We start from the raw sequence: 25,699 nt of genomic DNA, 5'->3' as shown, positions 1-25,699 counted from the left end.
GATCTAGAGTTGATTTATGGAAATGTTTAGTTGACTATTTTAAAACACTTTTCGCCCAAGTTGACTAATGTTGCAAGGAAGAAAAGTTTATGTAGATATGCTCTTTGCTCAGTCAACTAATGCCATAGGCTTAGTCGACTAATGGCCCAAATATGTAGAAAATAAATTTGCTCTATTAAATTATATTTATAAAATGATTTTAGTACATAAAAATATTTGACTAGAATTAAAGTCATAGAAAATATTAAAAAAAAATTTGGGGGACAACAAGCATAAGTTAAAATTAGTCTTTTTGTTAATCATCAAAACTCTAAAATTAATTAAATATGTCAAGTTAGCTCAACAAAATTAAACACGTGTTAAACATTATGGATCCCACACAAGTAAGCTGAGGAGAGACCGCACAAGCGGAACATCAATTGACTAAAATCATGAAGAAGAAGAAGAAGAAGAAGAAGAAGAAATTGAAATTATAAGATGCTGAAACTTGTCAACAAGACAACTAAATGGAGACAATTAAACTTTGTAAAAAGTTGGTGAGCTATAAGTAGGCATCATGGGGAGCCTTTGGATCATATTATTTGGTGCCAAAGTGCAAATGCTTCCTGTCCTTTAATGTGTGTTTGCTTTCCGACATGAATGACCCTTCAAACCATGGTAGAGGTGATCTCATCACCTTTTATGTATATTGGAAATCTTAAACATGGGGCACTCTCCTACCTGCACTTGAATAATGCATTGCATAAGCAGATATATATCATTAAAAATAAGATTTTTGGACCCAGCATTTGCCAGACAATGCGGTCATACTCTCACGCTTGTGCTGAAGTAGGTAAATCATGGAGGCTGTGGAGCGTGGCTCGAACCTGCTGGCGTGAACGTCAGAATTGTAGAATGTGGCCGTATATTATGGTCCATTTTAAGATATGAAATTTGTTCTACATCAAAAAAATATAAGCTCTTAATGTGAGGTTTATAATTTCTTAGACACTTTCGTCTTGGGTGAGTTCTACTCAAAAAGTTGTAACATGCACTCTCACCTTGTACCTGATTAAGTTTCTAGTCATATAGACCAGGAATTTAACGAAGATAAAAGAGACAGAGACAGAGAGTCTATGATACTATAAATAACAAGGATTAACCTAGAGCACGAGGACGGCTTGACAGTCATCGAGAGATTCATGGGTGAGTCTATGATACTATAAATAACAAGGGTTTAACCTAGAGCACGAGGACGGCTTGACAGTCATCGAGGGATTCATGGGTGCTAAGTGAACGTAGAGAAGTCGTCAAGGGTTCCAAGTCCTTCAACAGCCTGTTAGTGTCCTTTATGGCTAGGATTTATCCTTTTATTTAGGAAAAAGAAAACATTCATAAGATCTAGAGAGTTAAAAATGATTTGCAATGACATTTTTGTAATTATAAATGACTGTTACATCCCCTTTTAGCTCCGAGTTGAATGAATATAAACAAGACATACATCATTCCGGATATGATTTTTATACAAGAAAACACATCATTCTGTTACAATTCCAGAATAGAGAGTTTCCACATTCCACAGCTTCTGTTCATTACTACTCGAGATGACATAGCAATCGAGCTAAGGAGTCTACTTTACTAAAAGTAAGATGATCCTTTCAAACATCACCTTGGATTACTTCTCTCTATTCGGGCTCTACTCTCAAGGCACAGCAGACTGAAGAGACAATTTTTCAGGATAATCCTTAAAAAAATTCCTGCACAGAGTTTTGGAACATCAAATTCATAGGTTGAGACTGAAAGGTATCTGAAGCTTCCAGAATTTTCCTTTTCTTCACATTAATAATCCACACTCTTCGGCATTGCATCAGGGGAAAAGGAGATTCTGGAAATGGTATTAGATCATTCAATGAAAAGACGGTTGATGAAGTACCTTGCTGTCTCTTTCATATACAGCAGATACAATAATCATGCATTTTTCAGGAATTGGTTTTATTGTTTTGATTAAAGTTGCAAATAACATTGTTGCCCGGTTAAAACCAGCAGATCCTAAAGATCAAAAAATGCCCATCAATGTTAACAGACAATTATTGTTAGTTTGCTAGTAGTGGCATTGCACCTCTTTTTTTCATTGTTGTGACGATTACAGGTAGTTTTATATGACATTTAGCCAGAATCAAGATAACAAATAACAAATTTAAATTTCCTTTATTTCTGGGAGTACATGTTGCCATATTAGTGTGGCAAAGGCTTCTGTCCTGTCAGCCTCGGAACTTCTGTTGTATACAAGTGGCAGTTGCCAATTTCTTGTTAGTTATTTGTTACTCACATACTACCAATGCTTATTCTGAAACAACAATATTAATTGAAAACTTGATGTGATGAATTAAATTTGCTACGGTTACCTGAGTCTAAGCGAAAACTGGGTTGGGATGATTGCAGATTCATGAGAACCATTTTTTCCCATTCCTAGCAGCCTTGAGCTTCATTACAAGATCCTCTCGCTGGGCCTCCACTTCAGCATATCTAAGACTCATCTCTAGGTAGCGTTCACGAAGATCTCTTAGTTCTGTCTCTAGTGATGATTTTGTGCGTTCATATCTTTCTTTCGCTACTACTTCACCTTCGGCTATTGATTTCCTTGAAGTAGTTGCATTGTTGTTTCTCCCTTCTGATGAGACCCTGCAGAGAAGGTTTAGTAGAGGATAGTACACAGTGAAAATAGTAAAATAAAGACATCTGAACAGTTTAGTGCATGAAAATGCTTTGACCCTGATATAAACAACTTCTTATATGTTCTCAATTCCATGATTATTGAATTTATTGTGGTTCCTTCATTCCCAACTCCTAAGTTTCTCTTGAACACATGCAAAGTGCATTAATGAAAAAGAGAAAGGAAAACTCAAGCATCTTGTTCTGGAAGTGCAGCTAGTGGTTATTGATTTGATGCAATCCTGACACACAGCAAGAGTTGCGTCACCATACTTCAACAAGGATTTAACCCAGAAGCTTTACTAGGAAAAAGTGGCAAGTTGTTTAACCATTGTATTAAAAGCAACTGCTCCATTTCTCATAATATAAGTCACCAGTCTCAAAATAATATAGTAAACTTTTAGTTAGATGACATGATAATATCTCCACTGTCATCATCTAAGCCCCGTGCTCATCTTTAGTAGACTTTAATCTGATCGAGTGATAAAATCTGTGTCCCCATTAAATATTGTAGAAATTCAGCTATTCCTCTTTTACTTTATTTCCAGTAGGATCCTTGAGTCACAGGATTTAGCTCTAGTACGGAGGGATAAGATTCTTATCTCTGATACCCTCCTGAGGCTTAGCATCAGAGATTACAATGGGAATCCGAACCCACAGGCTGCATGGAAGACTTTATCCTCGCAACCAGCATAACCAGCAAAGGAAGTTACTAGTGTGATTCAGCCAGAGTTGCAGCCTGGCGGCAGGCTGTATGGGCAAAATAACATGACTACACATTAGTACCCAAGAAAGCGCCACAGCAATTAGATAATACGCATGACTTTATAGATTTTAAAGTGATTTCATTTTTCCATAGCATATAGAATTTTTTATTTTTATGACATAGGATATGATAGCCATATAAAGGATATGGCCATATTTAGAGACGGCTAGAGGTCTAGAATTTGTGTAGTAGCCAAACCCACCTAGCAGGATTAAGCCATGTTCTTACTGTATATAATTTCTGTTTTTCTCAATAGTCTTGTATAGCTAACAACTCAACTCTGCTCCTACAATCGTCCATTCGGAAGAAATCCGGGTGGACTATCTTCCAAGTTCCGATTGTCATAAAATTTAAACGAGATGCAAATGAGTATTGAAAAAGAAATTATTTTCTGTAAAGAAGTCTCATTGCTAAGCATGTGCATTTCATACCCACCTTTGAAGCTGAATTTTATATTTGTTACTTGCTTCCATGGCTTCAGCAAGCTCATTCTCAAGCAACTGGACTTTTGCTATGAGATCTACACCACTATCATGAGGACTTCCATCACGAGAATGATACTCGCTGTCACCCTTTAATAAAAGAACAAAACATAGAAAATGAGAGAACAAATTAAATAGTTCATGTATGGAGATCTGTCCTTTAAAATGAAAAGAAGTTCTGATTGCAACTTTAGCCCCAGGGGCAAACTTGGATCTATTCCAGAGGGGATAAAATGCATGAGCATATTTTGGCATCGATTTCTGACCAAATTATGTCCATGAGACAAAGTATTTGTTCTCAAACAGTTTCTCAAATCTCCAGGTTTGCCAGTCATATGCTATAGTTCAATTGTTGATCATTTCCAGTCCATTAATTTTAAACCAAACTGAACTTGAAATTTCTACAGGCCATCAGCATTGATATCAACCTTCAACTGGAGATAAAAAGAAACATCTATTTAGAAACAAAGGAATAAGGAAGGGCCACTAACCTTTTTACTTGTAGACCAAATCCCATCCTTTTTCTGCTGCTCCATTAATTTAATTTGCTTTTCAAGAGCTTGAGTTCTCTGCAGCGACACATCCTTTTCTTCCTCAAGTTGTTGCATTTTAGACTGAAGTTGATTGTTTTGTCTCTTGATTTGACGGAGCTCATTTTTAAGCTCGGCATCCTGAGCGTACAATGCCTCTCTTGCTAATAGATCACCCTCCACCTGAACAAGTTTTTCTTCTAAAGCAACTTTTTTATGTTTGCAATCCTCCAATTCAGACATGATAGTCTGCAAGCATGAAATTTGCCGAAGAAATTCAGCCTTCTCCACCTTCAATTCTTCACATTCTTCAGATACTGAATGCAGAGAAGCTTCCAGTTTTTCTTTTCCAAATTTTAATGAATCAAGCTCACTTCTTAGGGCCTGAATTTCATCTCGAAGATCTGTTACCTTCTGAAATTGGACCTTCAAATTGGAAGTTTCTTCAATGAATTGTTGCCGTTCATATTCTGAAACAGTAAGCTTCAGTTCAAGATCATTCAAAGTGGTTTTCAATTTCTCTTCACTTGACCTATAACTCCCCAAATTCTTCAACAGTTTTGCATGGTCAGCCACCCGTAACTCGTGGTTTTTCTGGTGAGTTTTAAGTTCAACCATCAAATCTTGTATCTTCAATTCAGATTCTTGAAGAGCCATTTCCAATTTAGCTTTAGTATTACGCAATATGGATACTTCTTCTACAGCTTCAGAAGCTATTCTCTCTCTTTCATCATGACTTGCACAAATTTGCTTGCTGAGATGTTCTATCTCTCTTTGGAGGTCATCGACTGCAGCCGTCTTCTCCGAATGTAACTGATTTAACAAACTTTCTCCCGAAACAAGTTTTTCCTTCTGGTTCCTGTTTTCTTGAAGAAGGGCATCTAATTCTAAAGTCAATCCACTCTCTTTCAAGGCAAAGTCTTCTAAAGTAGCAGAAAGATCTTCCTCCAAGGCTTGAATCCTTTTAGAGTAATCAGAGGATTTATTTTGAGATTCCCTCAACTCAGTTTCCATTTTCAAAAACTGCTCCTGCAACTCCAGTTTCTGCTTCCTCAACAGCCCATTCGCATTCCGAAGAGTGTTGTACTCTTCAATAAGACTGGCAATGGATACTTGCAATTTTTTATTTTCTATTTTCAGATTTTCATACTCCCCCTGGGCTTCTGACATCTGATTTTGCATATCCTGCAATTTTTGTTTGAGTTCGAGCCTTTCTGTCTCCATCTCAGTTCCCAATCTTCTGATCTCATCTTGGAGCCTTGTAGCTACAGATTTAGATTTATTTGTTTCCAGTAGGCAGGCTTCCCTTTCGTCTGTCATATCCCTCAGTTGAGCCTCCAAGCCAGATATGCATTCTGACAAGTGCCCTTTTTCTTCTTCCAGATTTGCTAAGTGGAGTTCTAATTCATGTTTTTGGCTTTCCAGATCAGAACATTTCCTTTCAAGGATCTTGTTAGCAGAAACATGTGAATCCAAGGAGCTATTTAGCACCATTAGTTCATTTTGTAGATCATCCAAACACTTGGATGTGGTGTTTCTTTCTCTCAACACAATGTCCATGTTCTCCTCCAGCTGGCCTTTTTCTTTTCCAAGATCAGAAATTTGGGATTCTAATTCTCCCTGATAATGTCTGATGAAGCCAATCTCCTCCTCCTTCAACAATAAATTATCCTCAAGCTTCTTTATCTCAGACCTTTTATTATTCAATTCTTTTTCCAGAGCTGTAAGTTTGGCTTCCAGATCCATGTTCAAATCCTCGAGTTCCTGAATGGACAGACGGAGGTTGTTTTCTTTCAAAATGGAATCTTCCAGCTTTTTTTGAGCTTCCGAAACATGATTATTCCTCTCTTTTATCTCAAGTTCATCTTGTTTAAGAACTTCTTCACACTGAATAATCCTTGCTTCCAATAATTTGTTCAGTTCAATGAAAGAATTCAAGATGAAGTCAGGCGACCCTTTGGGAGAAGTTGTTTCTGTGCTCATAGCAAGATCAGATTCCAATTCGTCATCCACATGAGAAGAAATATTATACCATGGCTTCTTTATATGGTAAAAGGCCTTTTGAAGCTGTTCAACTAAATCAGGGAACAGCATTGATGTTTCAAAAACAGCAAGCTCATTGTTCTTGGCCACTGAATTCTTCCCCTGAATTCCAGATCTAAATTCCCTCTCCTCAGACTCAGAAATGGCAAATGATTTATCTGGAAACTCACCAGATGAAGAATCACATGACATGCAACTTTGTCTTAAATTCTTCTTGGAATCCTTAAGCTTGAACAGAAGCTCCAGGTTTTCATTGGTAAGCTCACTGCAATCACTTTCTAGCTCCTGCAATTTCTCTTTCAAGGCTTCAATTTCTCTGATCAGATCACCCTTACCTCCATAATCTGGTTCTCTATTTATAAAAGATTCCTGTAGTTTTGCTTCTAAACTGGCTATTTCTTGTTCTTTGGCAGCTAATTTACATTTATATTCTGTCTCAATATCCAGAAGGGTCTGATTATTCAAAGTCTTCAGACTAACATCATTCTCTGCTTCAATGCTTTTTCCTTCCAAACATTTTTCAAGCAATCGCAGATTGGCTTGTAACTCATTCTCTGATTCCTGCAGCTGTTGCAGCTGGAGCAATAAGTTCCTGTTTTCCTCCTCCTTTTCTTGGATAGAATTTTCCATATCACTGACTTTCAGCTGCACAGCTGAAAGATTCTCAATTTCAACCCTTTGCTTTTCTATTGTCTCTTCCAGTTCTTGGAGAACAGTAACAAGCTCGATATTTGCTTCTTGACTCCTCTTCAACTGCATAGCCAAATTAGTGTTGGATTCTTGCTGAAATTTTATCTCATTTTCCAGTTCCTTCTGAATTTGGATTGCACCTTCATATTGAGATGGTGAATCCTCCCTAGCAGTTTGCTTCAATGTTGTTTCCTCCAATATTAGCCTCAGGTGTCCAACTTCCATCTTCAAGGTATCACATTCTGCAAAAGTTGCTGATAACTCCATATCTTTCTCTGCTTGCTTTTTTGCCTGATCAGAGAATTCATTTCTCAGTATGTCCAAATCAAGCATTAGCTTTCGTGCATTTCTCTCCCACATTTTGGCTTCTGCACGCAGTTCTTCAATTGCATCTTCTGCAGCTTCCAGCAGGTTTTTTGAAGAACCAGCATTTGTTAGAGATGCTGATGGAATAACACATGAAAGACTTTGTGCAGACTCTTGCTGAATATTCTGAGAATCATTCCCTGAACCTACAACCCTCGAGTTAAAGGATGAGCGATTGGATTGAGAAAGATCTTCATCAGGATAATTTCCATGAGAAGAACCATTCAGAGAGCTGATAGATTCTTGTCTCCCAACTGGGTGCTTCTCACCATCTAAGTCACTTCTTGAAGAGAAAATTTCCTTTCCTATTGAACCCTCTGCTGAGTCAAAGCTGTGTTGTGAACCAGATGCTGAGGTACTTGTCTCCTATAGGAGTTGAGGAGGTAATGTTAGTTATGCAGTTGGAAAATAACAATTTACAACATTCTGTGGTGACATTTATGGCAAGTCTCCTTAAAACTTGGGCAATATAAGTAAAGGACCCACAAAATTGCACCCTAAACCCTAAACATTATTCAGAAACCATTAGCAATTTTTATCTTGAAATTGTACTTTTAAAAGAGGCCCTAAACAAAGCATGAATTACTTGTTTTCTATTAAGAAGTTAGTGAAAGGAAAATGCAGGAGGGTTGAAATAGAATAAAAGAAAGTGAAATATCACAATTTTATTTTTAAAAGAAGAACCATCATGAAGAAAGAATGAAGTACATGATAAATCTTTCTGCTAAATTGTTTCAATAAAAATTCTGATGTAATTACTTCCATGTTCCATTTATATAAATAGGCACAGGATGCAGGGTGCTGTAGAAAACAATCTGTTTAGGAACAAAAAATGTGAAAAAATAAAAATTATAATCCTATTTTAAATAATTAAATTCAAAATAAACTCAAATTCTAGATATCCATCAGTGTCTTTAGTCCTTAATAGAGTAGGTTATCTGCTGGTATAAGGGTTCTCCATGATATGATTGGGTGCATCCCATGATGCTGACTAAACAATTTTCTAAGAAAAATTAAGGTGTTTATTAGACAGTTCCCCACTTTTACTTCACAATTGCCCAAGGAATGTGCACCACAATATAGTTGTGCTAGCTTTCTTTCTTTCTTCTTTCCCTCTTCCTTTCTTGCAGCATCTGAGAGTTAATAGAGCATATTCCTATTTTTGTTTTTTTTTTTTGAATAGTTGGAATTGCTGGATAACATTCATGCATTATGAACTCCATGTTCCCCAGTGTTTCAAGCAGTAAATTCACTATATGTATAGAGCTTAGAAAGTTAGTATCAAGTACTTTCCAGTGCACCAAAGGGTGGGAGATGCATGTACACTTTCCTATTTGTACCCTATTTAAACTCACTAATATGAGCAGAATATGAACTAAGCAATATAAACATGTCACCATGTAATTAAACCCAAAGAAATAAATGGACCACAGACTACTAGTTCCTTGAGCTTCTGAAGGCGAGTGCATCCAATGAAACCTATGCTGCACGCCCTTGTTCAGAAGTGATCATAAAAACAACCCCCCAGATTAACCACAGTCCAGAATAATTTATTTTAGCAAGGATGGTGACAGCAACTGGACTTCTTGTCACCCAGTCATTGACTAATTGGATTGCGGGGTTCTCGTCTAGTTTATGCACTGAGATTATAAAGTAAATTCCAAGTGGCTAAATTAGCATTAAATAACAGAATCTAGGAGAGAGTTAGACACTGTTGACAGACACAGCATTTCACAGAAACTGAGGCACCTAAATGCCAAATAAGAAAAGCTGTAGTTCAGAAATATTTCTTGTATAGGATAAAAAATAATGTTATGATGGACATAAATGAACCCAAGAGACAGTTGCTTACATTTTCAAACATGAGATAAACAGTGAGACAGGTCTTCGATGAGATATGAAGAAAACATACCCTGCTCTGAAGTTCTCCTGGATGTGAAGTGGAGCCCAAATCTTGACTTGAGGGAGAACCAACATTCCTCATGGCTGAATCATCGGATGCATTGGACTTGCCCTCGGTATCTTGATGATCAGCATTCTGGTCTTCCATGCTAGAACTTGAGTCTTTTGATTCCTCCGCCCTGAAAGGGTGTGCACAGAATCTTACAATTAAATGAAACTGCAACAACTCAAATTAAGAGCAATGGGACTGAAAAAAGAAGTGCAACCTGAGTTTTGTTCTTGGTGTTAGACAGTGAATTTTAACCTGTGAATCAGATGGATAAACAAAAACTTCACTTGACAGCTCCAAATTTGAAAAAATCCTAAGCAACAATCTACAGATTAGAGAAAAGAGCAAAGTAATATGCTGGTAAATGGGCAAATACATGGAGAGTCACCATTGAAATAAATCTAAGTATCAGTTAATTCACTAATGAAACAAATAATCAAAAAAATTTCAAAACAACAAAAAGAGAACTTGTGAGCAAAGCTGATAAGACATTTGGTAAGCACACAACAATTCCAACTTCTTGTAAAGTACTCCCAAGTAATATTGGCGTCATACTCCTTGCTTCATGTGGGTTCCTTAAGCTATCATCCCTATTTCAGATTCGCCTACCTGACACTACTAATTCAGGGCCCAGTGCGCAAATGTCAAGAACGCATAATCTTGTGTTTTAATCCTGCATTTACCGTTCCTTGTACCATTTGACCAATCAGAAGTAAAACTATCACAATTTGGTTCAAAGAAACATCCAAATGAGTCCTAAACTGGTACAACCAAGAGTATAAGAAACCTACTCTGAATCCTTTGAATAGAATTTCCAATTCATAGCAAATTTGCTCATCTGTTGCCATGTAATTCAGATTTAAAAATGCAAATTACTCTCTTACTGAAAACATCAACTCTTCCCATTTGCTAATTATCCAACAAGATGAAAAGTGGGTGGGCAACATTTTAGATTCCAGAGTTTCCTCAACCCCACTTTGCTAAGGATGATTTATAAGAGTTGACATCATTTATTAAATTTGTCCTTTTAACTTCTGTGAGATATTACATATGTATATAGCTTCTGAGGAAACAAAAAGCAGCACCAACTACAAATTGAGATGATTTCGTGTTCTAAACTTTCAGCAAACAAGTAGAAATGACATTGAGAGATGCAGTTGTCAGTTGTAAAAATACAACATGAGAACTCTGATAAAAAAAAAAATGTTCAACCCACTTGTAAAATTGTTCCATAATTGCATTTCTTTAGGGGTAACAGAACTGGGTCAGAAACTTTTGAACTCAAGCAGCTAGCCATGTTGACAGTAGCCTCTCCAAGGATGCCAGATCTTGCCGATCCCTGTAACAAATAGGCATGTCAGTGGATAGGATCTGCAACTTTATCGGATTCTTCATATCTTGTATGAGGAGGACAGAAGCGCATATTTGACAAGGAGTTGACAACCATATCATGATAATGATATAATAATGATACTAATTACTGGAGAACGCAGGCATCATACCATGGCCACAATGAACTTGAAATTACACTCTTCAAGAGCCTTTTTTACAGAATCATCTTGTGGAATCCACATAGATTCTGACAAAGTCTCTGTCCATTGACAATTGCCATTTCGCATTGGTGCTTTGCTTGATTTTGCAATCATTTTTCCAGTTTCTAAAGAGACAACGGAAACAAAGAGCTTGTCCCATCCTTTTGGTACCTGTGCCCATCAAATTGTAGAATGCACACATTTTGAGCGAGCAGTTACTAGCCTATCATTGGAAAGCAATCATTACTGAATCCAAAAAGATGATTAACAGACTTCCACGTGACCAGCTAGACAGGAAGACATAAGCGTAAATGTGGGATCGTTTTCCAGTTTAACACATAATTCAATGCTAATCAGAAACTATGACTTCCTGTAAGCAAATAGCTTTCATTGGCCATACTACCTTCATTTTACGCTATGCTGTCCCCTAAACCCTAAACCCCAGCCTAGTTGTAATATGAAAATTATAAATTTCAGCTAATTATAAGATATCAAATTTGAAGTCAAAGCCAACTTGCTGAATTCAACTAACCTAACAGCTCATGACATTTATACAATATTCTGTTCACATGTACGAGTTGTGTGACAAGTCAATACAAACCCATCAACTATAAATATCTTCATTATGCATAAATAGATATTCTTATTCAAGTTTCCAACTATCTTATCTTTCTGTCCAATCTGGATCCTTTTTTACTTCTTTAAGAAGAAAACCCAGCTCAAGATAGCCATACAATTTAATTTGGTTCAAGTAAATGGGAAAATGATTGATAGGAAAAGGTAATTTGTCTGCAAACAATCCATCCCACCCAGCTCATCACAATTCTGCGTAATGGGCTTCTTGTAAATAATGTTATAATTACAGTTCCTTCACTATCAGCCATATCTTCTATCAATCCATCAAAACATTGCTGAAGGTGATTTGATCGTAACACTTAGATTCATCACAGCTCAATCCGAAGGCACACAATAGTTAAACTGGGAGTGAGGAAGTAAATCACACAACTGAAAGGATTTCATCAAATGCCAATAAAGCAACCAATCCAGCTTGCAACAACGCAAGAATTAGAGACTAGGTGGAAAACACAGAGAAGGAATTTTGTGGGCACCTGAATGGCCTGGAAATTGGAGAATTTGAAATCAACTCTCTCCCCTGACTTGGATGGCCTGTTCTGCCTGTGTAGCCTGAACATTCTCTCTTCCTTCCTTGCAGTCTTCTTGTTTTGCTCTCAGATATTGCAGTCTGGCATCAAAACCAACATTTGCACTCTAGAGAGAGAAAGAGAGCAATTGGGTATGAATCTTATGATGGAAACAAAGTAGAGAGAGAGAGGGAATTGTAGGGGGGGGGGAACTTAAGAGGTGTTAGCTAGTTGGTCTTTGTTCCAATGGGTGCAGTATTATTTTCTTTATAGTTTTGGAGTTTCATCATCAGTTGGAGGGAGAGAGAGAGAGATGGGGGAAAAAGATAACATGTCCACCCACCTTCCAAAGAGGAATAAATCCTCCCCAAAACAAGTCTTCATCTACTGTTGGCAACTTTGCAATCGAGAATTGGGGGTCCCCAGATCCCCAGATTTCTGACACCTGGCCCCAGTAACTACTGGAAGGCACGTGTCACGTGATCATTGGGTGAGAGGACTAGATGTCAGCGACAAGGCTGAGCCCTCCGCCGCACGGGAGTAGAAAGGCGATTGCGCATATATTAAGTCAACTAACAAACAAAACCCAGCACTGGGCTTGGTGGTTGATTTGGGCCTGTGTTTACCTCATATTGTTTTGTGAAGTAATTAGAAAAAGAAAAAAAAGAAAAATTTTTGGGAAGTGCTTAAAAAATTCTAGCTGGACGACAGATCTAAATGGGTGACCACCAAAGCGCTCACTTTTCTTGACACCATCGACCAAACCTCAAGCTTTGATTGGCTCTCTCATTTGGCGATACATTCTATGTATCTATCGCATACAATGCAACACCACCACCATGTTGGTTTGTCTAATCTTCACCCTTCCTTAGATTCCTCTAACTATATAAAAGTATATTTCTTAAAAAAATGCTAAATATTTTGCGGGAAATTTCAACTGTCAGAATCACCTCTATAAAAGTAATTTATTACTGCCAGTCCTCTCTCTGGCTTCTTGGCTTTAAGCTCCACTTTGGAACGCAAGGCCAGGTTTGACGGTTGGTATTTAGTAAGAGAGAAAACAGAAAAAAAATTAAATTTATTATTCGGATAAAAAAGTTTCAAATTTATTATTCTCTGACTGTGTAAAAATTACACCACCGCATTCTAACTTAACTTATTAACCGAATATTATTCTTACAAAATTGATATGGAAGATTAGCCTATTGACTGATTGATTGAAAGGGAGCGTTCGAGTGTAGGGTTGTCGGGTTGAACCACTTGGTGACCCACATAATGAGAACCAAACAAAACAGTACAGCTCGTTCCGGAAATTACAATGTAAAAAAAAAAAAAAAAAACATTTTTACCCAACAAAATATCCAGAATAGTTCCCTTCCTCGTAATACCCTCACATTTTTCTTCCATATCTCTCCTCCTCCAAGAAAATTAAGAATGAACTTCGTTAAGAGCTTGAACTGATGAGTTGGCTTCGTTGTAATTGAAATGTCCGTCACATTTGAATTACAGAAACAGTTTCTACGAAGAAGGAAAAAGTAAGATTACATGTAAAAATGGTCCCTTCTCAACACTTTGTAGAGTGGAAAAGCTTCGTACACAAACAATTCTCCTAGACTAGTGCTGGTTTATTGGCTGACCAAATGCAGATATGGCCCACACGAACAGACAGTTTTCACCTCCTCCCAAAAAACATTTTTTCTGTTGACAACAACCAATACGATCGCCATAGAAATACATCCTTCCACTGTTAGTAATGGGGGATGATTGCCACATGTAGTTGTGGATTTCCATTGTGAACCTCGTGTGCTAAAGAAGGTAATCATCAAGAAAGTGCAGGCCTATAGGGAAAGGATAAGTTATTATAATTGATTATCACACGGTGTTCCAGTCATCATGCAGATTGAAGCAGGACCAGCTATGAGAAGAGTCATTTCTGGAATTCAAGCACCGTATAGAAGTAATCGATATAGAATGCCATAAAATGGGTGAAACCGGCGGAGAGGCCAAGCTGCCGGTATTCGTCCTCTGTCCTGTGCTTACCCTTGGCACGGTAGATTGTCATGACAAAGATGTCTCCTTCAAGGAGGGCTCTAGTCCGGTGACTGTCATCGGTTTCCTTTGGCAGCACCGGTTCACAAACAGTCAGCTTTCCTCCTGCCGGGAGTGCCTTGTAGCAGTTGTTCAAGATCAGCTTGCATTCTTCATCGGTCCATGTTGTTAGTACCCACTGCCAAGATGAACACCAACAAAAGGAGATACATTATCACTAGGATAGTTTCAGGTGACAAATTACTGATATTCAGGCTTAAAATAACATTGTTACAAATAAAATACAAATCTTAAACTCAAGTTTATGTAATACCAGGACATATTAATAAGATTAAAGTTAGACGGCAGGTCAATCTCTTCAAGTGGGAGCAACTATACTTGAGGGCAGGTCTATCTCTTCGAGTGGAAGCAACTATAGGAGCTTTGACTTTTATTCCCGTATAATTGGCAGGATTTACAAACTTACCATTGCACTGCCAGTAACTTCATAGAATTATAATTACAGGACATTAACTTTCACTAGGTTACCCTGTATTTTATGACATATATGATGGGTACTGTGACTCCAACTGGGGATCCTGTTTACAACCAATCCCAAACTTGGATAGAGGGTTTTAGGCAGCGGATAGCCAAGGTAAAGCTTTTTAGATCAAACAATAGAAATTCTATACAAATAACAAATTGTCAGGAAGTAATCCTTTATTGACTGTTCATATATATATATATATATAAAAGAAAAAACTTTACTAATTAACGAACTAGAATTTATGTAAAAACTTCACTAAAAAATACTAAAAGAGGCAGCCCAATTATAGAGTGATCTACGGAGCTTAACTTGCGATATTAATAATGCAAAATTTATGGAGTTTCAATACTCTTAAATATTTTATGTCTATACCATATATGTATATATCTGTGCACAGCAAATTTCAAGATCTTTGTCTAATGAGGGTTGCATACAGTTTTTCATTTCTGTGCCTCAATCTAATATAGTTGAAATTGTTCAAATTTCCTTTGTTTCTTTTTCAAAAGGGCTGATACCCCACACCTTTCATAAGTTTGTCAATATTCTGCTCCTGCGCTCCCTAAGATAATTTCTACTTAATGAGTAAACAATTAAATGGCCAATAGACAAACTATACCTTAATTCAACCAAAATTCACATGAAGATTATGTCTGTCCACCCATTTATTGAAAAAGAAAAAAAGAGAGAGACCAAGGTTGTTAAAATCGTAAGAGGGTTTTCGATATGTAAAATCGTAAAATCAAGTGCGATTCAACTTCAAAATCGTAAAATCTTAAGGGTTTTCGGTGTAAAAAATCGTAAAATCGTACCTGTAAAATCGGGAGTTTAACAACAATAAGAGAGATTAGAATAAGTGATAAATGCGATAAAAATCAAACTGCCGTATGACTCGTATCCCCAGAATTGCAATTTTATGTAAAAATACTCAAAGAATATTATTCTAAATATATCAAATTTTCAATCATTAATTTTCTTTCTCCAACAACATATTAAGTCTTGTCTTTATCCTATCTCTAGTGTGGGCTACATGAATTCTAGGTTTCCAATTATTTCTATTTATGGCCTTATTTTCTTTAAAGCCCTTATAACTCATATTATGTGTGCCCATCTAGTTGTATTTTTAGTTTTCCTTCATCCACTTTAACAGATACTCGTTCCATACCACTCACTCTCCTTATAGGGGCTCTTATTGACTGCCTTCTCACATGAAGAAACTTTTTTAATCATTTCTCAGATATCTTATTAATAATAAAAGTGTTATAATTTTTTCTTTTCTTATATAACCATACATCCATCTTAACATTATTATCTTTGCTACACTCATATTTCGTATATTTTAGTGTTTTACATCCAACATTCTATATCATACAACAAAACCACTATTATATATATTTTTTAAATTTTCCTTTTAAATCTAATGGAATCTTACTGACTTTTAAAGAACATACACACGTTTTCCTTTTAATCATTTTATATTAACTATATGGATAACATCCTAACTAATTTTCTTTCCATCAAAACATATTTAAATGCAGATACTAAAAGGGGCAAAGCCACCCGCAATCCAGATGCAATTAAGGACGAAACAGTACCTAAAAAAGCAGACCAACATGTCAACCAGAAAGCAGAGAGAAGAGAGAACCTTCATGAAAATGGCATCGCCGGTAGGAATAGACTTGAACATGTCGCCGCCGACATGCTTCACACCTGCAAATCACCAACCCCATGATCCTTTGCAACCCGCCAACACTCACACACAGATCGGAAAGAAATCTCACCGGGAATGTCGGGGGCCTTGGCAACAACCTCCGGCAAATCGAAGTTGATCCCCTCCTTCACATTCGGATGTTTTCGCAGAATCATCCTCAGGCAATCCCCGGCACTGCCGCCCACATCCACCAGTCGCTCCACCTCTCCGAAACCATCGTAGCCGTCCAAGATCGCCCTCATGAACGGCACCGCTACTCCCGACATAGCCCTCTTCATGAGGCCGTTCATCTCCGGCTTGTTCCCGTAGTAGCTGTACGCCGGCTCCCCGTTGGCCGTCACGAAGGGCTCTGTCGTCGGGTCCGCCACCGCCTCGTGCACCAGTGGCCACGCCCTCATCAGCGCCTCCTGGTGGTGCTGCAGCACGTACGCCCCATACGATAACCCCTCCTCGTCCGTCACGAGCGTTTTCCCGATCTCAGTTAGCGAGTATCTGAGCAAGAATTTGGTTGAACAATAATTAAATACGCCGTCGATACACAAGCCGATTACTAATAGAACAAAGGAAAACTCAAATTCGGATTTAACCTTAATGCAAATAATTTAGCTCAACAATAATTATATACGCTGATAGAATCATAGAAGAGTTGTCTAGGCAAGAAAAGAGAATTGAAATAAACCCTAGCCTTGAGCTGAGTGTAGATGGGTGCTACCTGGGTTGGGAGCCGTCGGGGGAGTGGTGCTCGGCGAAGACGCCGTAGCTGGTGAGCATGCGGAGGATGCGCTGGAGGTTGTCGGGGTCGCCGGAAGGGAGGACGAGGGAGATAATCTCGGCGGCAGAGAGCGGGGCGTTGGAGCCGCGCTGCCAAATGGCGTCGGCGACGTTGAGACGGACGACGGCATTGAGAGACATGGGGACGCTGATCATGTTGGCCAGCTCCAGAATCCGGAGCCTGGCGCTGTTGCGGGTCTCGGAGGTTTCGTCGGCCATGGCGATGGCGGCAGCGGCGGCGGTTGAGGTCAAATGAGCGGAAATGCAAATCCCTCCGTTGGTTCATCCAGTGAGGGCATAAATAGAGGGGCGTTCGGATTCGGGGTTGGGTGTTGATTTTTGTCGTGGAGCAGGAGCATTAGCAGCCTCGTTCGCATGAGCTAATTATAATAATGTTGAATGTTGAAAGTCATTATTAATGATATTGTTGATGTGATATTTTTTTTATTCAAAGAGTGGTATCTTTTGATTGAAAGAGATAGTAGTTAATTATTTATTATTATGATATTCGGCATTCTCAAAGTCACTCAAGAGACATCGCGATATATTTAATAAAAAAATATTTACAAAAATTTAAATTTCTCTCTCTCTCACACGTCTCTTCGACTTGTTCCTCCATTATTTCTCTCTCTCTTCTATGCATCTGACCAAGGCTTCGGAGCCTTTTTGGCTCATTTCAACTATCTCTCTTTCTCTAGCTCTTGCGATAACGTCTCCGACATCCCTTGAGCTTGTGTTCGACCCTAATCTACAAGGAGATAAATTTTTAGTTTTATTAGCAATGATTTTCAACAAATGTATATATGCGAGTTTGATCAAAAGTTTAAACTTAGATCTATAGATATTCGATCGATGGATCTTGTTATTTTTTTGGTATGTTGGTCAATGGAATAAGGGTATTGGGTAGTTACCTTGGATCACTAGAAACAATAGGCCACAGTGGCTAGTGACAGTGCATTTAAAAAGTATTGAGTTTGATCAAAAGTTTAAACTTAGATCTAGAGAGATTCAGTTGTTGGATCTTGCTGATTTTTTGATATGTTAGTCGATGGGGATAAGTGTGTCGAGTGGTTGTCTTTGATAGTCTGAAACCATTGATCACGATGGCCGTGACGATTGGCAGTGCGTTTTTAAGTTGTGTGCGAAAATTAAAAATTAGATTTACAAAAATCTAATCGTTAAATCTGGTTCATTTTTGTATATTTTAACCTCATTGACTTGGTGTTTCTAACTATAGGCTCTAATTGGAGGAATCTCTGGCCGATGATGGTCACCAACTGCTGCTAGTGACAGTGGTTTTGGCTTTTTGCGTATACATGCATACATACATACATATTTATTATTTTTTGTATCTTTCATCTACATGTTATTATTATTATTATTATTATTTGGTTTGCTTATGCTGGTTTTTTGACGGGGTGATGATTATTTGGTAGTTGAAGTGAAAATTAAAAAATTTAATTTATTTTTTATCATATTTTGTGTGCATTCAGATGAAAAAGAGTTTGGGTCTCATTCATAAAAGAGAATTAAGAGTTTGGGGCCGCTCTATGCAAATAGAGAACTAGCCTTATAAGGGCTTCGTAAATTAGTGTTTAAATATTATTTTATAATTATGTTGTCAATGTCGATATTTAATGTGATATTTATTTATGAGTTTGTATAGTAGATGTTGAAGTTGAATATTGAATTTGTGATTTTTTGAATATTGTGAAAGTTCAAATGAAATAATTGATTGAAATTGGAGTGCGGGCTAATAAATTGAATTGATTTATATTTGTTTTGTGAATTTTTGAAGGGAAATTATTAAGTTTATAAGAATTGAAAGATAAATAGTTATTGATAATTTTATTTGAATTTATATATTTATTAATGTGTGTATATATTTTAAATTTATATTAAATAAAATTAAAAAATATTAACTAAATTTAAACTATGTCAATCTTTTTTGATAATAAATTGAAGATTTTAAAATAAAAAGTTTTAATTTTAATTTGTTAACTATATTTAGATACATATATAATACAATAAAAAATAAATTATATTTTACAACTTAAAATAAATTATATTCTTTAATTTTTATTTCAACTATTTAAATTAAACTTACTTAATATAAGAATTTAAATATAATTATATGATTTTTTAAGTAAAGAAGTTTGTTCTATCTATTGTTTGTTTCTTTCACATATAAATAAATTTTACATACAATTTGGCATACAAAAAATACAATTTACCTACCTGTATACAATTTTTTTATTGAAAATGAGACCACAGAAAATCTACAACAGAGCTATAATTTTTAAAAAATAGTAACTAAAGAGGTAAATTAATAGATAAATAAAGAGTAGTTTTTGCATGAACTTCCAGACAAACTTCATCAAAAGCAAATTTATTTGGTGTTCTATATATAATGCTTGGAAAAGTTCTTTCAAAGTCAAAGCATGACCCACCACTAATGCTGCTCAATAAAATTATACCAAGTGAGGAAGGCGTGGACAAATTCTGAAAGGTAGATATCAATAATGAAAATTCAATGAATATTATTTTTAAACTATTTATTAAAGGACGTTTGTTAATCAAAATATAGGGTAAAAAAATTAAAATATGGAATATATCTAAAATTTATATTATTTTTAACATGTTTGTTAAGTTTATCAGACTATTCTTGAGAAAATCATATTGTGACCTCGTATCTTGATTTTTCAAAATATACATATCTCTCATTCCCTTAAGATAAGTATATTTTGGTCTCTACATATAAGAAAAAAATGACGCATGTGTCCTCTAATGCATTCCAAATAATTTAACAAATAATTTGATAGAAATTTTAGAATACTTCCTAAGCTTATCTTGATCATTCCATCTCTTGATCTGAAAATTATTTTAGACTTATCTTGCTCACTTTAACAAACGTTACATAATAGTGCAAAGTTACATATTAAGTTATTGATGAGATTGTTTCTAGTGTTTTTGTCACTTATTAATGCTACAAGGCTAATTGCTTAAGGAGATAAAACTTATTTGATTTTTATCGTGATAAACTGGCTTTCTATCATTGGAGCTATAATTAAACTTAATAATTTAACAATAACTATTTATCATTTAATTTTTAATTGAACCTAATAATTTAACTTCAAACGCCCACAAAACAAATACAAACCAATTTAATTTTTTGACATTCAAATTTTAACAAATCATTTCATTTTAACCTTCACAATATTCAAATAAAATCATACTCAATTTATTTTTAATATATTAAAATAAATAAATAAAACTGAAAAAGAAACACCCAAAGGCCTACCATTAGAAATACCAAGTCAAGGGAGTTAACATACACAAAAGTGGACCAAATTTAACAGTTAGATTTTCATAGATCTAATTTTTTATTTTCGATCACAAGTAAAAAAATGCATTGCTGGCCGATGATTTTTGGCAATTAGAAGCAATCACTTGACACTCAAAGGCCTATCGACCAATATACTAAAAAATCAGCAAGATTTAACAACCAAATCTCTATAAATCTAAACTTAAAGTTTCGATCAAAATCAAATAATGCGTATATACATATATATGATGGGTGTGTGTTGAAAATCATTGTGGATAAGTTTAAAAAACTTACCTTTTTGTAGATCGGAGCCAATGGAGACATGCGACAGATAGGAGAGAGAGAGATAGAGGGTTGGACTAAGCCTAAGGGATGTCAAAGATGAAGTCGCATGAGTAAGAGATCGAGAAAGAGACAACCAAACTCTAGAGGCTCAATCACACGAGCGAGAGATGACGAGCTTAACAATCGGAAAGGGAAGAAAGAAAACGTGCGCAATAGAAAAAAATGAGAGAAAGATGAATGAGATGAAGGGTCACGCATGAGAGAGAGAGAGAGAAGAGTGTCAAAGAAAGAGAGAAAAAGAGAGAGTAAGGGTGGAATTAAGCTTTTGACTTAAAATTGAGGGTATGGTAATAATTATCACAATGGATAAATTTATAATTTAGTTGAGAGTGACTTTGAGGGTGCCAAGCGATCGAATAACATTACTCATTATTATCTTTTCTATCTCTTCTCCCTTCTAATAAAAGATGTGACATTATTGGTGTCATAAGTGATAATTTCTAGCATTACTTTGTTAATTAGTCTGTTACTCCACAGTCTCAACTCACTCCATGTCCATGACGTGCCAAGTCAACACAACACTTTTTCAGCAAGTAAATTTAATATATATTCACTGAATTTTAAAAATATAACTATTTACTCATTGAATTTTGAATTATTACTACTTACTCACTTAATTTTATTCATCATCAACCATTCATCACCCATTACATTACTATTTGATCTTGAAATACTCATTACATCATCGTCTGATCTTGGGATTACCATATTTGCACGATCTCCCTGTGCTTATGCCTTTGATTTCTCAGGAAGAGGTAAATCGTGGGATGAGCCTCAGAAAAGTTAGGATTCGAACTTGCAACTCACTAGAATGACACCAGCATATTACGACCCGTCCTTTACCATTCGAGCTATGCCCTAGGGGCATCACCGTCTAATCTTGAAACATATTAAAAGTTTCTTGTATGCATTTGAGATCACTTGCTTCTCAAATCAGAAGTTAAAAACCAAACCAATTATTCAAATTAGAAAAGCTACTAATGCAAACTAGAAGTTAAAAAAAAAAAAAGAAGAAGGTCTTTTTTACCTCCATTACAGACCAAAAGTTACAATTTCTGTAATCAGTTTTTAACTCTTAGTCTCATTATTGAATATATTTTTGTGAATTTTATTATTCGTAATTGAGGTAAAAAATTTAAGCAGACCATTTTTTTGCTTTTAGTTTGCATCAATAACTTTTTTAATTTGAATTATTGGTTTAGTTTTTAGTTTGTGGTTTGAGAAGCAAGTGATCTCAAATGCATACAAGAAGCTTTTAATATATTTCAAGATCAGACGGTGATATAACGAGTATTTCAAGATCAAACGGTAATGTAACGGGTGATGGATGGTTGACATTGAATAAAGTTTAGTGAACAAATAGTAACAATTCAAAGTTCAGTGAGTAAATAATTACATATTTAAAGTTCAGTAAATATATGTTAAATTTACTCATTTTTTAGCCTCCCGATGGCATGAGAGACTGTTGATTCTTTTGCTTGTACATTAATTTTTGTAAAAATGATAAAAGAAAATTATTCAATAAAGCAATTTTTTATTTTTTTTAAAAAAAATTAATACAAGTGTGGCCCGAGGGTGCCCCCACCCGACCCGAAAATACAAGTCATGCCAACCTGGTATCCAATAAATTATTATGATACATTTTTTAAGCTATTATTTTTCTAATAAAAATAAAATAAAGAACATTTATTTTGCATTTAACTTTTTTTTAAATACTAAATATTACACTTTAGACAAGACTGTATCTCTCTAATATATTAAAATTGCTTATGTTATGAAGTTCTAATCCAAAATAAGTGGTTAGCTGTTATATTTTGAAATAAGCATTTGCTCTTAACAAAATATATTGATTTCAAATGTTTGCAGCAGACCCTATATTTAGTAAAATTTACTTATATTATCAAGCTCTTTTATTATTGTTATTATTATTGTCTGATTATAACAATATATTTATTTGACTGGAAATGATGTCATCAAACTGTTTGAATCTACATAAAAAAAAAAAAAAAATCATAAAGTGGGGGAAGACCCTTGCGCAAATATTTCGATACTTAAATCAGACATTGAAGATGATATAAATTATATTAAAACCAATAATTCAAGATTAAAGTTATTATAGATAACATTTATCTTGATTAATCCTAATCTGATTGGAATCAATATTGTTATAAATAACATCTATATTTTATAAATGATGTTTACCTTGCCCTTTTTGCATATGAAATTTCTTGAGAATGATTATTTATTCTAATATTTTAATTTTTTTAAATTAAAATTCTTTATAAATAATTAATTATTTTTTTCAAAAAAAATTTGGATATCAAAATTATCTAATTTGCATGTTTGTGTGAGACCCCCATGCTCCGCGTATGGAAAACTTATGCATTACGGCCCAAAATATCGTTTTGGGTTCTTAAGCTTTTAATAAATCTTTACTTATAACAAAACAATTACAATACATCAAACCCTAAACACCCTATTGGTGCGGGTTTATGCCCCCAAGGTTGGGCATTCAAAACAGCAAATCTTGCACATATCACATAATTCAAATCTGGATCCAACACAATTAGCGAAGATGGGTGTGTGTTGAAAATCATTGTGGATAAGTTTAAAAAACTTACCTTTTTGTAAGTCGGAGCCAATGGAGACATGCGACAGATGGAAGAGATAGAGATAAAGGGGGTTGGACTGAGCCTAAGGGACGTCAGAGATGAAGTCGCACGAGTAGGAGATCGAGAAAGAGACAACCAAACTCTAGAGGCTCGATGAGACGACGAGCTTAACGGTCGGAAAGGGAAACAAGAAAGTGTGCGCAATAGAAGGAGAAAATGAGAGAGAGATAAATGAGATGAAGGGTCACACATGAGAGAGAGAGAGAAGAATGTCTGAGAAGGAGAAAGAAAGTAAAGGTGGGATTAACCTTTTGGCTTAACATTGAGGGTATGGTAATAATTATCACAACAGATTTATTTATAATTTAGTTAAGGGTGATTTTGAGGGTGACAAGTGATCGAATAACATTACTCATTATTATCTTTTCTATCTCTTCTCCCTTCTAATAAAAGATGTGACATTATTGGTGTCATAAGTGATAATTTCTAGCATTACTTTGTCAATTAGTTTGTTACTCCAGTCTCAACTCATTCTATGTCCATGACGTGCCAAGTCAACACAACACTTTTTTAGCAGGTAAATTTAATATATATTCATTGAACTTTAAAAATATAACTATTTACTCATTAAATTTTGAATTGTTACTACTTACTCACTCAACTTTACTCATCATCAACTATCTATCACCCATTACATTACCATCTAATCTTGAAACACTAGTTACATCATCTTCTGATCTTGGAATTACCACCTTTGCATGGTCTTCCTATGCTTATGCCTTTGATTTCGCAAGAGGAGGTAAATCGCGGGATGAGCCTCAAGAAGGCCAAGGTTCAAACTCGCAAATCACTAGAATGACACAACATATTACGACCCGTCATTTGCCATCCGAGCTATGCCCCGGGGGCATCACCGTCTGATCTTAAAATATATTAAAAGCTTCTTGTATGCATTTGAGATCACTTGCTTCTCAAATCAGAAAACAAAAACTAAACCAATTATTCAAATTAGAAAAGCTACTAATGCAAACTAGAAGTAAAAAAAAAAAATCTTTTTTACCTCCATAATGCGTATATACATATATATGATGGGTGTGTGTTGAAATATATTGATTTCAGATGTTTGCAGCAGACCTATATTTAGTAAAATTTACTTATATTATCAAGCTCTTTTTTTATTATTATTATTGTTTGATTATAACAATATATTTATTTTGTTGGAAATGACGTCATCAAACTGTCTGAATCTGCATAAAAAAAAAATAAAAAAATCAGAAAGTACGGGAAAACCCTCACGCAAACACTCCGATACTTAAATCTGACACTAAAGATGATATAAATTGTATTAAAACTAGTATCAGAGATATCATACATTTTTAAGAATGAGTAATTTCTCATTTATAAAGAAATATAAAATAATATTAATTAATTCAAAATTAAAATTATTATAGATAACATTTATCTTGATTAATCATAGTCTGATTAGAATTAAGATGACTATAGATAACATCTCTATTTTATAAATGATGTTTATCTTGCCATTTTTGCATATGAAATTTCTTGTTAATGATTATTTAGTTCAATATTTCAATTTTTTTAAAAAAATTAAAATTCTTTATAAATAATTGATTATTTTTTTCAAATTTTTTTGAATATTAAAATTATTTAATTTGCACGTTTGTGTAAGACCCCCTCCCCGCGTACGGAAAATTTATGGATTACAGCCCAAAATATCATTTTAGGCTCTTAAGATTTTAATAAACCTTTTACTTATAACACAACAATTACAATATATCAAACCCTAAACACCCTATTAGTGTGGGTTTATGCCCCCAAGGTTGGGCATTCAAAACAGCAAATCTTGCACATCTCACATAATTCAAATCTGATCCAACACAATTAGCGATGATGCTAACTTTGTGGGCATTTTGGGCAAAATAAGAAACAAATTTAAAGTTACAGAAAAATGGAAAAACACACAAAATGGCAAAGAAATTTGAAGTGATGCCATCCTGATCTTGTTTTAGGTGAGATCCACTCCTATCTCCTAGTAGACATGTTCGGAGATCTAAAAGTTATGTAGCCGATCTTGCTTAGTGGGATTAAGGCTTTTGATTGATGTAGTGGAGGCATTACCAGAAATGGTAAATGAGATCATCACTCAAAAACA

At 35.3% G+C, this 25,699-nt stretch overlaps 2 protein-coding genes across 8 annotated transcripts; both read right to left on the bottom strand.

Moving 5' to 3' along the window:
* Window positions 1-807: 807 nt before the first annotated feature.
* On the bottom strand, window positions 808-12,542 carry LOC127788893 (uncharacterized). Of its 6 annotated transcripts, none has more exons than XM_052317563.1 (9): window positions 12,161-12,539; window positions 11,022-11,222; window positions 10,736-10,858; window positions 9,737-9,774; window positions 9,481-9,649; window positions 4,431-7,934; window positions 3,893-4,029; window positions 2,385-2,661; window positions 808-938 (listed from the first exon to the last, which is right to left on the bottom strand). In XM_052317563.1, exons 1-8 carry the CDS (start codon window positions 12,242-12,244, stop codon window positions 2,424-2,426), a joined length of 4,494 nt encoding a protein of 1,497 aa, XP_052173523.1. In that variant the 5' UTR covers window positions 12,245-12,539; the 3' UTR covers window positions 808-938; window positions 2,385-2,423. The 6 variants fall into 6 exon arrangements, with proteins under 6 accessions (XP_052173523.1, XP_052173520.1, XP_052173525.1 ...); XM_052317560.1 differs by lacking the exon at window positions 808-938 and adding an exon at window positions 1,389-1,736 and having other exon boundaries at window positions 12,161-12,538; XM_052317562.1 differs by lacking the exon at window positions 808-938 and adding an exon at window positions 1,728-1,864.
* A 1,009-nt stretch (window positions 12,543-13,551) lies between these two features.
* Window positions 13,552-17,564, bottom strand: LOC127789296 (nicotinate N-methyltransferase 1). Of its 2 annotated transcripts, none has more exons than XM_052318171.1 (4): window positions 17,189-17,564; window positions 16,547-16,968; window positions 16,411-16,475; window positions 13,552-14,420 (listed from the first exon to the last, which is right to left on the bottom strand). In XM_052318171.1, the coding sequence occupies exons 1-4, from the start codon at window positions 17,464-17,466 to the stop codon at window positions 14,121-14,123; spliced, it is 1,065 nt and encodes a 354-aa protein (XP_052174131.1). In that variant the 5' UTR covers window positions 17,467-17,564; the 3' UTR covers window positions 13,552-14,120. The 2 variants fall into 2 exon arrangements, with proteins under 2 accessions (XP_052174131.1, XP_052174132.1); XM_052318172.1 differs by having other exon boundaries at window positions 14,278-14,420; window positions 16,361-16,475.
* Between the last annotated feature and the right edge of the window lie 8,135 nt (window positions 17,565-25,699).

The sequence above is a fragment of the Diospyros lotus genome, chromosome 13 (genome assembly GCF_014633365.1).
Source record: "Diospyros lotus cultivar Yz01 chromosome 13, ASM1463336v1, whole genome shotgun sequence".
Taxonomy (NCBI): Eukaryota; Viridiplantae; Streptophyta; class Magnoliopsida; order Ericales; family Ebenaceae; genus Diospyros; species Diospyros lotus.
The sequence above is the reverse complement of the archived record's forward strand: the minus strand, read 5'-3'. Positions and strand labels throughout refer to the sequence as shown.